We start from the raw sequence: 19,214 nt of genomic DNA, 5'->3' as shown, positions 1-19,214 counted from the left end.
CTTTGTGACCCATCAATTTCTCTTCTCAGTATCTACTCCCAAATTTTGAAAACATTTATCTGTAACCATAGATGCATCCCAATGTTCATTGCAGCATTATTCATATTGGGAAAGACATGGAAACAACTGAAATGCTCTTGGATAAATGATCGGATAAGGAAGATGTGGTACATATATATGATGGAATATTACTCAGCCATAAGAAAAGATGAAATACTGCCATTTGTGACAACATGGATGGATCTTGAGATTATTGTGCTGAGCGAAATAAGTCAGACAGAAAAAGCTGAGAACCATATGCTTTCACTTATGTGCGGACTGTAAAACTGAAAACAACAAACAACAAGACAAACAGAGTGTCATGGACGCAACTACAGTTTAGTAGTTACCAGAGGGAAAGGAGGGAGGGGTAATGGAGATCAAATATAAGGTGATGAAAGAAAACACTTTGGGTGGTGAACACACAATGCTATATACATATGAAGTGTTATTGAACTGTACACTTGAAACCTATATAATTCTATTAACCAAATTAATTTAATAAACAAAATTCATAAACAACACAATGTTTTACTCAAAATAAAGTACCTCTCAGTGTTAATTTTTATTTGCTGGATACAATGCATGCTTTTAAGTTGAAAGAGCAAATACATTTATAGTCTATATATTTTTAATATTAAGGTAGATTCACCATTTAGTTGTAATCAAATATTAATTAAATATTTTCCTGGAAATTTGAAAACTACATATCTTTCTGGATACTTACTTCTCTTTCTTCTTTATCAGTTTCATATCGATACATTCGCTCTTTTAAATTTTTACATTCATTGATTAACTTCTGATTTTTTTCTTCCAGTATACGACCTTGATTTTCACTTTCAGCCTGAAATCTTTTTATCGTATCCTGAAACTGTTCTTGTATGGTAATTATTGTCTTTTCTTTATTTTCGGCTTTAGGGAGAGCATCATCCAGTTGCTTTCGAAGCAACATATTTTTACTTTGTAGGCGAGATATCCTCTCCTCTAAGGATTCCTGCTTACCAACATATTTATTCACTTTACCTCGTTCATATTGATACATGTGTTCAATTTCCTTCTTTTGACACTGTGTTTGACTTAGGTCTCTTTGTACATGTTCTAAAGCCAAAGTCTTCTCTCTGAGAGCATCTCTTGTGTGATGGAGATCAGTTTCTAGATTTTTCAATTCTCTTTTGGCTTTAGAAAGTTGTTGAGAAAGAATCTCATTTTTATCTTTCATGTTAGACATATCGAAATTCATTTTGTCTCGAAAATGAAACCATTCATCTCTTGCTTTTTGGAAAGCAAATTCTAGGTCTCTTTTTGATGTCTGACCTTGCTCATGATCGTGTATAGTGGTAGCCAGTCTAGAACGGTAGGATTCGACTTCTGTTTCCAGTCTCTCTTTACTTTGTTTTTCATTCTCCAGTTGAGAGTTTAGTGTTGTCTTTTCAGCTATCAGAACATTAAGATGTCTATTATACTGAAATATTGTTTTTTTTAGTGTTTTCTTGTTCAATTTAATGGTCTTTTGAAGACTGTCATTCTTTTCTTGTAAAATTGTAATGTCCTCAAAATATTTTTTTTCTTTTTCCTGCTTCTGATTTTTTACTGTGTCTATTTCCAGGTTTAGCATAGCAATTGATTCATGTAACCTGTGGTTTTCATACGACAGATTTTTTTCTTTTTCTTGAGCATCAGAAACCTAAGTAAAACAAAGGAGATTTGTAGCTAGCACTCAACAAAACAACATATTATGATATCCTCTGAAACTGAAGAAGAACCTTTATGTCTATATCATGAAAAGGTTGTATAAGAGGATATCTCACTGAAAAAAACATTAAGTTGTATCTAAACCTCCAACTTTATAGAAGCATAGTTCCCCAAAAGTTCAGAAATTTAATATGACACTGAATTTGTGAAAGTACAAAAGAAATCAAAAGAGAATTTTTAAGAGCCTCAGAATTGGAAAGGCAACAAACCCAGAAAGCATAAAATAAAGATTAATAAGTCAGATTACATGTAAAAATGGAGTTCACAGTCTAATTTACAACTACCACACAGTAAGCATATTAACTCTCCATATATCTGGACAGATTAAATTTCCTAAAATTACTTTTTCCAAAAATATTCTATAGATATCCTACTTTTCTAATATTTTCATAGTCAGTTATAAAGATTACATCTTTAACAACTGATTAATCTGGGCATTGCACTAAGCACTTCTATATATATCAATGAATTCATTTAGTTATCACAATCTGGAATAGAAAAGTTAAAAAGATAAGCCAGTTTAAAATTTATCTTGTCTTCTAACTCTACATTTAGTGCCTCTTGTCCCAAACCACAGCTACTTCTCTAGTGTAAATATATAAATACAAAAAGAGCATATATTTCAAAAAAAATCATGGTAAATAAGGTAAAATTTATAGAGCTCCTCTTAGAAAATCATGAGATTGTTTGCTGTTGCAATAACTTTAAATTTCTCTTCATATTTAAAGTTGTAATAAGTGTGAAATAGAAAATAATATACTGATCTATTTTACTAAGAATAAAATGCTTATTAATAAATTATCACTAAGTCTATATCATGACATATCATTGTTTTCACAAGCTCCTTGGAATGAAATAGGATACTACTTGGAGCAAATGGTTCCTTTTCTCAAAAGTAGGAGAATCACATCTAAAAGATGGCCTGTGAACTGCCTATACTTTTCTCCTTAACATCAGTGGAAGTGAAAACTAACCTCTCTATTGATTTACCAAGGGGATGGAAGTTACTGCCAAAACCTGGGACATCTGTTGTTAGTAGCAATAGCTTTGAGAATATAGAAAGCTCCTCAATTCCTATGGAAAATATTAAAAGCCTATTGTGAAAGTCACTACTGTTGGGGATACATTTATTTGAATCAAGAATATTATTTTATCTAGTGGACCAAAAACATCACTCCTAAAATACATATACATATGCAAATATATATGTATGTATATATACATATATATGTTTTTAAAATCCTCTCTATTTCCCATATTACAGTGTTGTGTCTTTTTCTAATACATATGGACACAAATACATGCAAACATTCATTTGAAAATGACTTAACAAAATACCTTAGATTTCATTTTCTTAAGATTTATTTCTATCTTCTTTTGCTTGCAAAGGTGATTGGTCAGAAGTACATCTTGTAATATTCTGGCATTCTGTTCTTGACAAAGTTGCTTCTGATGGTCATTTCGCCCTTCAACAACCTAGAGAATCAAGAGTGAACAAAGAGAAATTAGAACATAATTACAATTTAACTTCTTAATCTATGTTTATCTTCTCCCAAATCATTGGATGGTAACTAGGAACTGTAAAATAACTTGCCTTAGTCTAAATTAAAAAAACAAAAAACAAAAAAAACAAGAACTTGCAAACCTACTTTTCTCATTGTTTGAACTAAACAATTTGTCATATGTTAAATCCATCAAAAATGAATTAGTAGATGATTTTTTATGTTACAAAAGGCTTCCTCACTTAAAATAGTTTCCCTCACAGTATCTTAAATAGTGATCCTACACTATACTTAAGAATATTTTTTAAAAGATTAATAGCTGGACAAGAGGCAAGCTTTAATTTTTTAGGAGCCAAAATCATTGACATCAATCAGAAAAAAAAGCAAATTCCTAGTTTTTATTTCAAATGATATACACTAATAATGTTATGCATAACTAGAGTTATCTGTTGCATACAATTCTAATTTATTCTAATATCCACTAAGGAGAGTGGGTAAATTTTTAAGTAATATTTAATAATTTTCTACACTGAAATGAAATAAATTAGAAAGTTATTGTTTGTACTCTAATGTCAAAAAATTTTATCCTGCAAGGTGTGATTTAATAAACAGGCAATCGAATAGATTTTATGATCCCATTCTCTTTCCGAACGTAGAATCTGAAGTCAAATACAGAGAGATTTCAAGGCAGAATAAATCTTTAACCATGGCATTAATGACTAGCAAGATCAAACTGCAAATTTTAAACTCCTGAGATTGATTACTCCTTTCACATGAATCTAAATTGGTGCTATCATTTTTATATTTTTCATAATTTCAACCATTTAATTATATGATTCAATTTTTAAAGTTACCTCTTTGTCATGTAAGGCAGGTATAAAAATGAAAGAAATAATACTCAGGAAGTTTTGATGTTTTGAGGTTTTGAGGTTTTGTGTGTGTGTGTATGTGTGTGTGTGTGTGTGTGTGTGTGTGTGTGTGTGTGTGTGTGTCACAATGCCAAGAACAAACTTCAGCTATATAAATGGTTAAAGATTCTAACAATATTTTACATTTTGTGACTTGTTAAAATGTTATACAAATAATATTCAGCTATGATATATTGACTCTAAAAAGCTAGCTTGACAGGGTAATTTCAATTGGACAATGTTACCTTATTAAAGCATGGAAATGCTATTATTAGCAGGACTTTAAATTTAAATTTTTACATACCTGTGGGTGGTTATTTTCACTTGTGTCAAGCCTTCCTTGCTCTTCCTCTGATGTCATTCTTACGCTTAGTTCTGCTGACCAATCTATATTTAAGTGAAAATGAACTTCTTAGAAGGGTTAGATAAAAGCTATAATCTTTATAAAGCACAAAAATATCATTTTAACCACTGAGAGTTTAAATTTATCTTCATCTTTTGCTGAATATTTACTTCTTTAAGAAATATTTCTAATTTTCTAATACTTCAACGACCAATTGCAAAATAAGAGATGAAGTTCGAGACATATAAACATCTCAAAAATTAATTCAAAAATTCATTCACCCAACATCAATTAAAAAAATAAACAGATACAAAATTTAGAAACACACTACAATATATAAAGTCACACTATCTGTCTTACCATTGTACTGTATACCTCAAACTAATAGAAAATAATAGAAAATAAAGCAAAAAAATTAAAAGTCACACTGTATTCTATTCTCTACCTCATGGTAGTACCTTTTTAACAACACCCTAAACTTCACCTGCAATATTATTCACTGTTTCCAAAATTACTGTTACTTTTTATGCTTTTATTGGTGTACTCTTTTCCTGATATCTGAAATCTTTTGCTCTATTATTCTGAAAAATTTCTTTTCATCGTTTTAGGACTTAGCACTGGGATTTAAAGAAGAACACAGATAAGAGGTGTCAGGAATGGCTTTCCTAGAGATGATGCCTCAGCTGAGACTTAAACTGTGAGGTTAGCCAGAATCAAAGGGATAGAGAGAAAGAAAGGAGCATGTAAAGCTGTACCAAGACAGGGAGAAAAGCATACAATACAATAAAGTTTGTTTGAAATACAGGGATGATGAGGTGGGCATTGCAGCATTTTAGTCATGCCAAAGAAAAGGGCAGACAGCAGAAAGGGCTAAAGATGGAGGTTTAGAAGAAGTCAGATTATAATAGCCTTAGATGTAATTTTAAGTTGCCCAGATGGTGATATGGTTTAATGAGTGTCTCAGTCCTATTTGCATTGGAGGTTGATCACTCTAAATGCTATGGTAGTGATGAATTGAAGGGGCATACAAATAAACGGAGGTAGACGAATTGAAAGGCAATAATGCAAAATAAAGATGATGCAGGCCTGAACTGAGGAAACATTTACAGAAATATTTAAGATATAAATCATCAGGGCCCACTACAGAATGAATCTTTACTCAATGAGTATATGCCCAAATCCTGGGTCCTTGGAGAACTACACTCTGCTCATTGCTTTATAAGAGGTATCGACTAAGAAATGAAATGAATTACATGAACTGTTTAAGTTGCTTGAATTCATTTTGTAGTTTTTCTGTTTCACATGTTTTTGTGTTGAGGGAGCTAGGGTAAGTGTTTATTTGGCACCTGAAGAAATAAGATACTTGTATACGTACGTAAATAACTTTGGATTTATAGCTTGCAGTCACTACTCTGAAGATAATTGAAAATCTTTTGTACGTACAATGTTAATTGTAGAGGTAAGGAAAGTAAAAACGTTAAAACTATAAGGGTGAAAAAATACTGTGTGTTTTGTTACTACAGACCTGATCATATGATTGATAAAGGACATTCAAATAATGGTACATAAAGCGAAATACACATTAGATGTAATTAGTCAATAGAATGGTTATTCTAGCAGTATTAAAATTGGTTTTAACCAATATCACCCCAATAAATTTAATTAAAAAATTAGTTTTCCATATGTTGTTTTTAAATGATAGAGCACTCCTTAAAAACAATGTACCTTGTGAACTATTTATTTCTTAAAAATGTTTTTTAAATATGACTGACTATGTGGACACAGCTGAGAAGGAAGTTTTATGTACCAAATCTTTAATGATTCCCATTGCTGTTAGAGAAGCCAATTCTAAAATATATAAAACCATAGAAAAATACAAGAACTATTTTAATATTTGGTTTTGAAAGGTGCTTTTTCAGTTATACTGAATATAGTGATAACTAATACCTGTGAATTCAAAGATACAAAAATAAAAACGAGAAGCCACATTTTGTTTTAGTTGGCGATCTTTAGATCTTTACATAGTTTTTCCATTTAGTCCTATAATTCTAAATAAAATCTTGCTACCCAATGCCAAGTGTATGCTAAATGAAATTTCTCTTTCTCCTAATTCTTCTTCTTATTAAGGTCTATGTTATTTTGGTGATGGGGAAGAATGCCAATATCTTGCTAAAAGCTATTCCGTTTGGTTGTAGGTTGCACAGACAGAGGAAACATAAGGTGGATCTTGCCACAAAATGATTTTTCAAAAGTCAAAAGTATGATGAAGCCATCCAGAGATAGTCTAGGGCTGAACTCTGTTTCTCTATTACCTTCTTTGCTTTCTCCATTTTCTGATAACTGTGATTCGCACAGGTCATAGGGTTTATAATCCTTTATCAGAAACATAGCTCTACTATTAGTCTTGTCTTTATGTATCAAGGTCATCTGTCCAAAGTCTGTGGATGCTGACTGATTTGGGGTCATCGATTGTGATACGAATGGACATTTATCATCAACTTTCAAATCCCTGGTTCTCTGACAGGTTTCATGATTGAGGGGCAAACTAGCAGAATCCGAATCTGAAGAATCTGAAAATAAAGTTTTCATTGATTAGAATGGTAACCACAAGACAGATCTGACTAATTTGTAAAAATTCTCTTTGGAGACAGAAACAAAATTCTCAGATTTAAATGTCCTCCTGTTCCTCAAACACACTACCTACTTCCTCATAGTCCACTTTATTTCATGCGTCCTATATTTGCCATTCTCATAGGTAAGTTTAATTAATTATTGTCTCTCAGCAATTTTCATTACATAAGCTGTTTTCCATAAGAGCTTTGCTTTATTAACAGTTAGTACCTAAAAGTATATAAATTTACATCTAACTATTTATTCTGTGTTTAACTATCTATGACAAACATGGGTTAAAAATGCTTTTAGGGAATGGTACAACTTTTAATAAGAAACTACTTAATTACAGTAAAATGGTGTTTTCTAAATGCAACAATGTCTTTAGAATTCATTTTTTAAGGCCTACATAAACAGAAATTTCTGTGAGAAATGACAGCCTTGTGTGACCTCATTGTTTCCATATAAAAATAAAATCTGTTTAGTTCACACTAGATCCAAAGAGTGCAGAGTGCCATGAGACAGAAAAAGAATATGTAACAAAAATATTTTCCTGTTTTTTAAGAAAAAATTCTCAGATTTAAACTTTCTAAGACAAGCGAAAGAAAAAAGCCTGACATGTAGAAGTAAAGCTGTTTGCTTGTTTGTTTGTTTGTTTGTTTGTTTGTTTTTATGCTATACACTAAATCTCCATGACTGTTTTGTAACTACTAATTTGTACTTCTTCATCTCTTCACATTTTTCACCCAGACCCACAACCGTGGTGACCTCAGGCAATTACCAATTTGTTCTCTGTATCTGTGAATCTGTTACCCTTTAGTTTGTTTGTTTCTTTTGTTTCTTAGATTCACATATAAGTATTATCATATGGTATTTATCTTTCTCTCTGACTTATTTCACTCAGCATAATACCCTCTAAGTCCATCTATGTCTTTGCAAATGGTAAGATTTCATTTTTTTTTAAAATAGCTGAGTTATATTCCATTGTACATATGAACCACAACTTCTTTATCCAATCACCTGTTGATGGGCACTTAGGTTGCTTTTATTTCTTGGCTATTTTGAACAGTGCTGCTGTGAACATAGGGGTTCATAGATCTTTACGAACTAGTCTTTTGGTTTTCTTTGGATAAATACTCAGAAGTGCAATTGCTGGGTCAAAAGGTAGTTCTAGTTTTAATTTTTGAGGATCTTCCAAATTGTTTCCATAGTGGTTGGACCAATTGGCAACCCCATCAAGAGTATACAAGGGTTCCTTGATCTCCACATCCATGTGCCCAAATATGGTTTAAAACAATGATTCTCAAGTGTCATCTGACAATCCCAGGAGTCCGAAGATCCATCAGTTCAGGGGTTTAGAGGTCAAAACTCTTCACAGGAATACTAAATGTTTTTTACCACTTTCACTCTCACTTTAAGTGAATAGTAGATTTTTACACAGACCTGATATGTGGTCATATCCTAGCTCTATTGGGTGAAAGTTCTCATGGCTAATGGAATGTATGGCTATGTGTGTTTTTGTTTTAAAATTTTCAGTTTTATTTTTAATATTATTCATAAAATTGGTACTACCCACTTAAACAAAATTCTTTGGAATTCTCAATAACTTTAAAGAGTATAAAAGGATCCTAAGGCCAGAAATTTCAGAATTTCTTTTTAAAAGATTGTGTCTACCAAATATTCATTATGATTAATTACTTCCTTATTTTTAATAACCAAAGTCACCAGAAACATTCTCCAATACACACACACACACACGTCTGTTAATAAGAACATCTAGTTGGCTTAAGCTCATCAGTGTAACAACACTAAAATGATATCAACTTAAAGCACGATTAACATTTTAGCAACTGAAGCTTATTCTAGGTTAAGATCAGAATTCAAATAAGCATTTTTTAAACCACTGGAAAAATCTTCGAGTCTAATGATTAAAATCTGGGTATCTTTAATAAGTACAAGGATTCCAAACTGGGAAATTAGGCATACTGAAATAAAAGTAGAACTATCAGAGTTAAAAGTGACATTAAACATTTTTTCTTACTTTTGTAAATATCTCTTTTTCTCAAAGATAAATATAAAAATGACATCTACAGTATTTATGTTAAAATCTTTCATTAATTTGCAAAAATTATAAATTAGGAATAAGAAAACTATGAGAATGTCAAATATTTTTGTGTATTCATTACCAGGTTTAAAACTGTTTAAAAATTTACCTGAACTGTATGTTTGCATATCTTCCATTCCTACTGCTTTGAGAAGAACAGGATAATTCACTTCAATGGTAGGCTGAATGGGTTTTAAAACAAGTTAATTAATAAATAATTATGTGCATGTCTTATAATCTATACTTAATAATTCAAGATAAAAAACACAAAAGTTATTACCTTTAAGTGAGGATATTTTTCAGGAGAATCTAAAAAAAGGGACATATACGCAATTATATGTAAATATGAAAACCAACTATACATTCCTGCAGAATTAGTATGAAGCTACATCCTCATGGTGGGCTTTGGAAATGACTATGTATGTGTTAGTGTTTTTTTCCTAGGGGAGTGGGGAGTGAGTGTGCAAACAGCAACAAGACAGTATTATGTATCTACTATAAATATGGAAGAAAAAACAGGAATAGAGGGCTAACAATACATGCCATTGAGATTCCCAAAGATTGTTTCAAATGACTATAACTGAACTAGAAAAGTGTGCATACACCAATGTCAACATGCTGATAAATGGAGAGAACAGTGATCATTCATCAGAGGAACAAATCATGTCCCTGACAGGATCAATGGGAAAGCTGATGATAAAAACCAACAGTATATCCTTAATGTAACACATCAGAATCCTTTATACCATTAATGCTCAAGTATTTATCATGGTCTTCATTTTGTCTTGTCATTTAGCGAGTACACAGGTGTGATGATAGTTCAGTTGAATGCATAATTCATATCAATAGAGAAAGTGTTATGAATTAATCAGCTTAGGTATACACTTGTAGAATAATAGTTAGTATAAATATTCATTTTTTTCCATACTAATGTGGGCTACTGCTATGCCTACATTTCTTGTATCCTCTAGTTTAGCCCTCTTAAAATTTCTTGATCCACTCGTGCACCAAAGTATACAAAGCACATTCAAGAAATAATGTATAATGAGCTTTTAATATTGCAATATGGTTACTAAAAAGAGAAAATTAATTGCCAAAGATATATGAGCTATTACAAATCTTTTATGTTTCAAAATCAGTGTAATATTTTCTGCAAATAACAATTTTAGCACTAAGGGAATAACTCTATAATTTATTTTGTTTCCAGAATTAGTTTGGCTTGTTATATCGTGCTAGTAGTTAAAAGTTTTATAAACTAGCTATCCTATCAAAAATTAGCTACCTTAAAAAAACAACCAATACTTCTATATTTAAATTAATCCCATTTGAATAACAAATACCAATTTAACATACATCTCTGAGGGATGATAAAACTATAAACTCACCCAATACTTTCTAACCTAACATTCTCATGACGAGGTTAAATGAGTGGCTACAATTGACCCCGAATCTTACACTTCCTACTGCTTTCAGTATTCTCTGGAGCAGCAATGATTGCATCTTCTGTTTCAGTGCAAATATACTAAAGCCATCTAAAGCGAGGTCTCCCCGACTTCCTCATCAACTCCAAAATATCTAGCTAACAACTTTCTTTTCACTTCTTCTGTTCACTATCCTTCTTAGTCTTCAAAATTTCAAGAGCTGTGGCCTTGATTCTTCCCTTTTCCATTCTTTTTGGGGATTGTCTCATGACTTTTTCTTTGCTTTTTAGCCATAGTATCTTACATGTATAATTTCTCTTGCTTCGTCTCCTTGCTTCCCTTTATAGTGGCTATAAATATGTTCAGAAATAAAACAAAATAATGCTGTTCTTTGATCCTTTCAAGTTTTGAACTATTCAATGGCTCTTCATGCAGATTTCTCTGAAGATACCCTCTCGACTCAGAACACGGTCTGAGGACCAGTAATCACAGAAGTCACCTGAGAGCTTGTGAGAAATGCAGAATACCAGACCTGCTGCTATCATTTCTTTAAAATTGAAACTTCATTAGATGTTATAAACTTCTAATGGACTTTTTTCAGATAATAGCTTCCCTGATCTCCCATAACTGATGCTGCTTCTCCTGCTTTCCACTGCTCTTCTTTTGACTATACAATACTCTCCTATGAAGTAATCCCATTTTACATTAAAGTATATACATTTATAGCTGCCCACATGTACTTATGTGCATCTATGGTAGATAAAACAGAGCTCTACGTGTTCAAGTACCTCAGTCCCTAACACCTTCCTAATAGTGGAGAAAAGACTAAGAGTAGGGACCTTTTGCTGCACTTCTCTGACAAGTTTTGGTACTGGAAGCTCACTTTATATTCTTCCCACATTTCCAATGCTCTGCTCTTCCTTTTTCAAAAGATTTTACTACCTTCCACTATATATACCTGCTTCTTTTTCCTTCATTTACTGATTATAATTTCTGCCTTTCTTATTCTTCATTCCCTCTTTTATTCTTTTCCTCTTTTTTATTTCCTGACTTTTCTTAGGGAAAGAAACAAAATAATTTAGCTTCTGCAGTGGCTTTCTCAAATTAATCTCTTCCTGAGACCCGATAAGATATACAACTGATCTCTTTTCACTTCACTTTTTCTTTACAATGAATGTAATAGGTGATTTTTTTTCACTATTAGACTTTATCAGGCTTCATGTTTTAAATCAACATCCTGTCCAATAACTTTTTTACAAAATACAGTTCTTACCTTCGACTTGTCCATTTGGTATGTTTTTTCCTCTTTGATCTGCAGCTCCAGAGAAGTGATCAACATGCTTCTGCGGTAGACTTGCAGAAAAACGCTGTTAAAATTTATATCAATAATGAGATGCATGAGGTATTTTACACATCCATATTAATATCACAAAATCATACATGTGGCCATAGGATGACCTGAAATAAGTCTCTAGTTTGTAGAATAACTTAACTTCAGAACCCAAACTGATTCCTTATGACTTTGAAGCCTTAGTTTCTTATATTATAGTACACTGATTTCATTAAAGGAATCTTGCAAGTTAGCAGAATTGTACTATGCAGTATTAATATATTTAGAACATAGTTATTCTTATGATAACTTAAAAACATAAGAAAATAAATTTTATGGGCAAATGCAGAGATGAGAAAGGAAAGTCAAAGCAAACCTTATATGTATTAACATCACTCAGTGCTGACATTTAAATTAATAATAATTAATAATAATAATAATAATAAAAGACAGTACCTCAGGATCCGAATGTGATTCTACATCTTCTTCTTCTCCTAATTCTAATGCTGACATTTTAACTATAAAATGTAGTTACAGATACATTAATGTGAACATTTATTACCATGAATTTTAAATACATATATAAGTCTATCTCCATTCGTAAATATTTTGATGAAATAAAAGTAATAACAAAAATGAATTTCAGAGTATTGAAGCTTTTGCAAGAAGAAAAATTGGCATTTGGGATACTTTTGAAGAAAGAAAGCAAAAAATATATACTTAAGGAAATAGATCTCGTATTCGTATCTACTCACTTTAGATTTGTTTAGACAAGCATGTAAGCAGAAAAAATATATAGTCACTAAATTATCACTTGTATTATTTTTATGTGCTCCATCAACATAGGTCAAATTGTCCTTATTTGTTTGCTCTCATGGAACACTTTCAATAATATCCATACCATTTTCTTTCTTCCCAATTGCTGGTGTTGTTGCTTCTTCCTATATAAACAAAACAAATCAAAAACCTAACTTTGGATAACATCATATTCATTCACTTGCTTGCTTACTCACACAATCAGTCAGGGAGACAACAAAGGTTTGCTGTATCTATCAAATCACAGGCACTAAACTGAGAGATGTTGGATGTATAAATAAAAGACTTTGTCCTCTATTGTATTAGGGGTAGAGATACATGAAAAAATTAAGAACAGAAAGGTATCATTTGCTACTTCTATAACTAAAGTGAATAAAGTACAGTAAGGGTACAAAAGAGACAATAGTCATTTGTACTTGGGAAGCTCGGGAAATGCTCCAAAGTTTGTATCGTGAAAGATACATGGAGAGAGAGTGTGAAGGGCATGAAAGGGCAGCATGAGCAAAACAAGAAGTAAAAGACAATACAGTAAGTGAGGGCACCAAAGTACTGTGGTAAGGCTAGAACACTAGGAATGGGATGGAGAGACAAAACTGCAGAATCAGAGCCACAGCGAACAAGGCAAGTGTCATGCTGGCATATGAGTTTTACCCTCATGTAACGGAGAGCCACTAAATACGCAGAGGAGTTACACCATCACATGCATATTTTAGAGCAGTCACTCTGGCAGCAATGTAAATATGAATATAAAGACAGCAAAACTAGAAAAGAGTATTTCAAAATTGAAGGTGAGAAAGGGACTACAATAAGATATTAAATTCAGGTGAAAATATTAAACTTGGTGAGTGACTAGATATGGTGATTTCAGGGATGGTTGAAATCCAGGATTTTTCATGCTTCAGTATTTCTGTGGTGGATTTACTAGGATGGGGAAAAACAAATGACAGAGGAGGTAACAGAGGTCAGCAAAAAGGAAAGTGTCGGGGCAGTGTATTCAGTTTGGAACATATCAAATTGTAGGCACCCAGGGGACTTAGAAGAAAGATCTGGATAAATACATTTGGAGTAGGACTAGGTGACCTTACTCAGGAAAAGCATAAGATGTTAAGATAGATATTTGTAACATGTACTAAACTGATAAAATTAAGCAATGCAAAGCTACACAGAACTTGTGAAATTTTGAAAATAAAAATAAGAGTAGGGGAAAATATATTTCAATTATATTTTTCAAATTCTGTTTCAACAATATGAAATACCCTTTTATGGATATATGCAAATGTTTATTTCTGGAATATTGTAGCATTAAGCATTTTAAGTTCAATGAAAATATTTTATTGTTAAACAGCAATCACGATGTTATAATAAGAGTCCTGTTTAAAAATTAACTTTAAAAAGTAAGTTTTAAATTGTAGAAAAGAAATGCTTATGTGACTATAGAATCGTGAGACATTTTTAAGTACTCAGTGATGTATGAAAAGAAAACAAATCCCTATTTTTAATATCACATGGTTTTCTTATTCCCCTATGAAAAGCACACTAATAGTTGTAATTTTTTATCTATTCTATTTAGCATGGTAGTTAAAGTTTTTCAGAAAAGAAATCTATTAAAAAAACTAATAAAACTATATTCATACAAGTTGAAGATTTAAAAGTCTTCAAATACGTCCAGATTGTTAAGCAGGACCCAATGAAGAAATGGACTAAAAATAAAGTCACCAAGACGTCTGAGTTTTAGATAGGAAAGAATTGTCATGTTAGGTTTAACAACTATGAATACCAAAGTTAATAAAATTTCTTAAGAATATTATTCAATGTACACATTGCTGGAGATATTTTAAAAAGTAAAACATAATCTTGCAGCAATAATTTTGTATACTATGTTGGTAATCTTTCCTTTTTTATAACTTTACAATTACAATTGATTTATATTAGAAAAAAAATCATAAATTGTGATTTCATTTGATGTGTGCATATGTGTCTATTAATTGCAGATATTATTCAGAAATAATTAATCAGAATCTCTAGCTTGAAGAGGCTAGGGGAGCTGCCCATTGTCTTACAGCTAGGAAATGGCACAGAGTGGGCTCAAAGTCAGATTGCCTACCTCTCAGGTCCAGGCTGGAACCACATTCTGCTCAGTCCTCTTTACTCTCTCTCCTCCCATTTTACGCCTTCTCTAGTTTGTTTCTTCCTTTTGTCCCTCCTTGCTGAACAAACTCTAAATTGAAGCACTGTGCTAGGCATGCTGAGAATAAGTGTGTGGAGAGGGGACCTGTTAAAATCTGTGTCCCCTCACAGCCCTGCTCAGTCTCATCCTGCCCTCAAGGAAGCTTAGAGATGTTCCCTGAATCATTGTTTATAGTGGAAAACAAAACAAAACAAAACAAAACAAAATAAAACAAAACAAAACAATAAACTGGCTCTATTCATAGTAGACCAAATAAATAACTCATGTGCCAATAGGAGGATGGTTTCATTGTTGAGCCTCTTCTCACACAGCAGGCAGGTGAGCACATTTACTCTTCTGCCTGCCTACAGGTCCAGGCAGGCTCCAAACATGAGTGTCCATCAAACTCATCCCACCCTTGAGATTCCTGCAGAACCCATTCCACTCAACTCATGCACAGGCCTAAACTTGGTTCAGCAGCTGTTACTAACAGGCATCTGACCTTGGCCCACACTGCAGACTTCCTGAAAATTCTCAAGGTCCACAAACCCCAGAGAAGCAACACTTGGACTTGGTGTACCCCGTACTACTTGCTAAGCAGCCCCCAGCAGGGCAGTAGTGTAAGCTGGCCTCAGTTCACAGCATCGTTGCTCTCCAGCACCTCCAAACCAAGCACAGGCTACTACCAACTGCAGATCACTCTGTATGTCCTACTAAGTGGCCCTGGTCCAAACACAAATAGCAGCTGACCTGGGGCTGTACCAGAGCTTCTCTCAAAAGGCTCAGGAAACAACATACCTAATCATCAGCTTCAGTCCACACCAAAGCACCACTCAATTAGCTCCAAAGAATGGACTCAACAGGAACTAGAGCCTGCTACATCCAATCTCACTCCACAAAGTTAGCCTGCAGTCAAAGCCACTCTTCATAGTCCAACAGAATCAAGTCCACACACTTAAGTGCCAAAAGCAATCAAGACTCAACTACAACAGGAGAGCACAAACAACTCACACAAGGGGTGCTATGCCAGTGGGCCCCATCGGACACTTACTACATAAAGTGACCCTGCCAAGACTGGGAGACTTAGCAGATCTACATAATACATAGAAGAAACAAACTCAGAGAGGCAGCCAAAATGAGAAAATAAAGAAAGAACAGGAAAACTTTAGAAAAAGAACTAAACAAAATGAAGGCAAGCAATCTACCAGACACAGAGTTCAAAACAGTTATAAAGATGCTCGATAAACTTAGAGAAAGAATAGATGTACTCAGTGTGAACAACAACAGATAGTGACGCTAAAAAAGGATATTGCAAACATAAAAAAAAAGTCAAAAATGTGCACTGCAATAACTGACGTGAAGAATTCATTAGATGCAATTAACAGCAGATTAGATGAAGCAGAGGATTTAATCAGAGATTTAGAAGATAAGGTAGCAGAAAACACCCAATGGAAACAGCAAAAAGAAAAAAGAATAAAAAATATCAGGATAGTTTAAGGGACTCTGAGATAATATCAAGGGTTACAACATTTACTCCATAGGGGTACTACTAGGAGAAGAGTGAGAGCAATAATTGAAAATATATTTCAAGAAATAATGGCAGAAAACTGCCTTAACCTGGTGAAGGAAACATATGTACAAACCCAGGAAGTCTCAAACCAGGAAACTCAACGAGGCCCACTCCTAGACACATTATAATTAAAATGCCAAAGGTTAAAGACCCCAAATTTAAAAGCAACAAAAGAAAAGCATTTAATTATGTGCAAAAGAGTTCCCATAAAACTGTCAATTGAACTCTCAATAGAAACTTTGCAGGCAAGAAGCAATTAGCAGAAAATATTTCAACATAATGAAATTAAGAACCTACAACCAAGAGTACTGTACCCAGCAAGGCTATCATTTAGTATTGAAGGAAAGATAAAGATGTTCCAACAACAACAACAAAAAACTAAAGGAGTTTTTCACCATTAAACAAGTTTTACAAGAAACCTGAAAGCTATGTCTTGAAGAAGGAGAAGATCAAAAATATGAATAACAAAAGGACAATAACTATCAATAGTTACTTTAGTTGCAAAAGGAGTAAATGTTCCAATCAAAAGACATAAGGTGGCTGAATGGATAAGTTCTTATGATTATTACAATCAGTAGTTGGATCCATGAAAGATCTGACTCTAGGTGATAAACACACAATGCATATACAAATGATGTATTGTTGAATTGTACACTTGAAATGTATATAAATACAATTTTTAATATAAAAATTAAAAAAATTTTAATAATAAAATTTTTAACCAATGTCACACTAATAAATATAATTTTAATCAGATTTTATTTAGGTATAATTATTATAAAGGTCAGAATAGTATAATTTAAAAATCACATTCAAAATTCTTATCGCTGACCAAATCGTATATCTCCTCCATTGTGGGAAAACTTTCCCCAATATAATTTTCCTATCACTATATTTTTTAGTCAATTCATATCTTCAGCCCTCGCTTTCAAGACTTACTAAAGTGAACACAAACACTCACACATACACACAGAATTAGTGATATTTTTATAAAATGGTTTGTTCTGACCAATTTTCTATTTTATCTATCAAAAACAATGATAGGTAAATTTAAAAAATATTACACAAAACTAAAAAGCACTAAATTTTAAAAATATTACACAAAACTAAATGCACAGCAGAAAAATTAACTTCACGCAGAAGAACTTTACCTTGGTAGCAAAAACAAAGTCTTTGTTGTCTGATTCAGGACATGAATCATCAAGGCCAGCTTTTCTAGAAAGTCTTTAGAGTAAAAATATACAACAAAAATAAGTAAATTAGTTCATTTCTTTAAAAGAACAACAACAAAAAAGAGCTACATGTATATTAAAGATTCTCAATATAATTAAATTTAACCTGTTTTAAAAATAACTTTTAGTTCTCCCAATCTACAAAATATTCTATAAAGACACACAATTCCAGTAACAAAAAGACATTCAATTATTTTCCAAGCCTGAGATTACATTGTTTTCGCTAAAAGTCCTGAAGCCTGAATTGCAAATTAAGATTATGACTGATGTAATTTTTGTAACCTGAACTAGAACAAATCTGACGAAAAAAAGTAAAAGATACTGTCCTTTCCACATTGTTTGTCCCTGTTTCAAAGACTAATCTATGGCAGTCGAAAATAGCAGTCTTGGTTCTTTAGCATGGCAACCACTACATAAGGTAATCCCATTCCTTCCTTTTACCCTCAGATAGTACAGAAAGTTCCCTGAAATGTTTGAAATGGTGGAAAGTTAAATGTAACAAAGTCAAAGAACAAATGTATATGCTGTTACCCTTTCCACTCCTAGGTCCCTTTTCCACAGGGCTCCATGGCAGTCTCTAACCTGTAAATTTGCAGCCTCTGAAGGCAAGATGCCTGATACAAGGATGGGCTCGAATTACCAAGAATAGGGGCTCTCTATTTCCCTGCTCTTGGAAAACAAGCTGATAGAGTCTTGGTCATCCACCCCTTACATAAGCATGTTTCTAGCTACTCACCTCCATTACTGATTTGACAGCCAGTCCTATCCCTGCCCAAACCTCCATGTACATGAGAAGGACGTCAGTAAATTGGGAAAAGAGGTGGAGGTGAGGAGACACCTGCCTTGGTCCGTGGATCTGAGTAGTTCAGCAACCTCCAATCCCCTAGGACTCGAGGATACCTAAGCCCCCTTTGTAAACTGGATCGAGGTAGATGATACCACATTCCTATGTGCTCTAAAGAGAATCTTTTCCAGTGTCTCAAATTATTTTAATATCTTTTGATGGAATGAATTTTTCTATTTCCTCCAAATCAAAAAACAAGCCAAAAAGCAGCAACCAGTTTGGGACTCCCTTAAACCCTTTATTTTAATCTGCCTTGCTAGGCTACTCCTTACATCCTGTGTCCGTCCTTGTAATTTATCTTTAACTTGTCATACATCTCAATATTCTGACCTCTTTTACCTAATCTGATCTCTGATGTCTTTTCTAAAGTCCTTATTCCTATACTAACCCAGTGCTGTTGCTCTGGAAACTTGGATTTCCCTGCTATTTAGTTCCTACCCTCTTCTACTGTGTTCACTGGACCCACTGTCCCCACTTTGCTAATATTAAAACATTCACCTGCAGGATGAGAAAGAAGGAAGGATCCTGGGCTTAGAAACCTGAGGTTTTTAAATCTTATTTCCGTCACTTACTGTA

General features: G+C 33.0%; 1 protein-coding gene across 1 annotated transcript in view; it reads right to left on the bottom strand.

Annotated features, from left to right (window-relative positions):
* Positions 1 to 19,214, bottom strand: part of LOC120593779 (ankyrin repeat domain-containing protein 26-like) — a 65,598-nt gene that overhangs the window by 26,808 nt on the left and 19,576 nt on the right. Inside the window, exons 7-16 of the mRNA XM_039851708.1 lie at positions 17,714 to 17,786; positions 12,911 to 12,950; positions 12,466 to 12,527; positions 11,953 to 12,046; positions 9,539 to 9,567; positions 9,368 to 9,440; positions 6,857 to 7,114; positions 4,506 to 4,588; positions 3,130 to 3,267; positions 767 to 1,723 (exon numbers count right to left, since the gene is read on the bottom strand). Coding sequence (XP_039707642.1) covers positions 767 to 1,723; positions 3,130 to 3,267; positions 4,506 to 4,588; positions 6,857 to 7,114; positions 9,368 to 9,440; positions 9,539 to 9,567; positions 11,953 to 12,046; positions 12,466 to 12,527; positions 12,911 to 12,950; positions 17,714 to 17,786 — 1,807 coding nt within the window. The remainder of the gene's footprint in view (positions 1 to 766; positions 1,724 to 3,129; positions 3,268 to 4,505; positions 4,589 to 6,856; positions 7,115 to 9,367; positions 9,441 to 9,538; positions 9,568 to 11,952; positions 12,047 to 12,465; positions 12,528 to 12,910; positions 12,951 to 17,713; positions 17,787 to 19,214) is intronic.

This window comes from Pteropus medius, unplaced genomic scaffold (genome assembly GCF_902729225.1).
Source record: "Pteropus medius unplaced genomic scaffold, Ma_sr-lr_union100, whole genome shotgun sequence".
Classification (NCBI taxonomy): domain Eukaryota; kingdom Metazoa; phylum Chordata; class Mammalia; order Chiroptera; family Pteropodidae; genus Pteropus; species Pteropus medius.
This window is presented reverse-complemented; position numbering and strand designations above follow the sequence as displayed.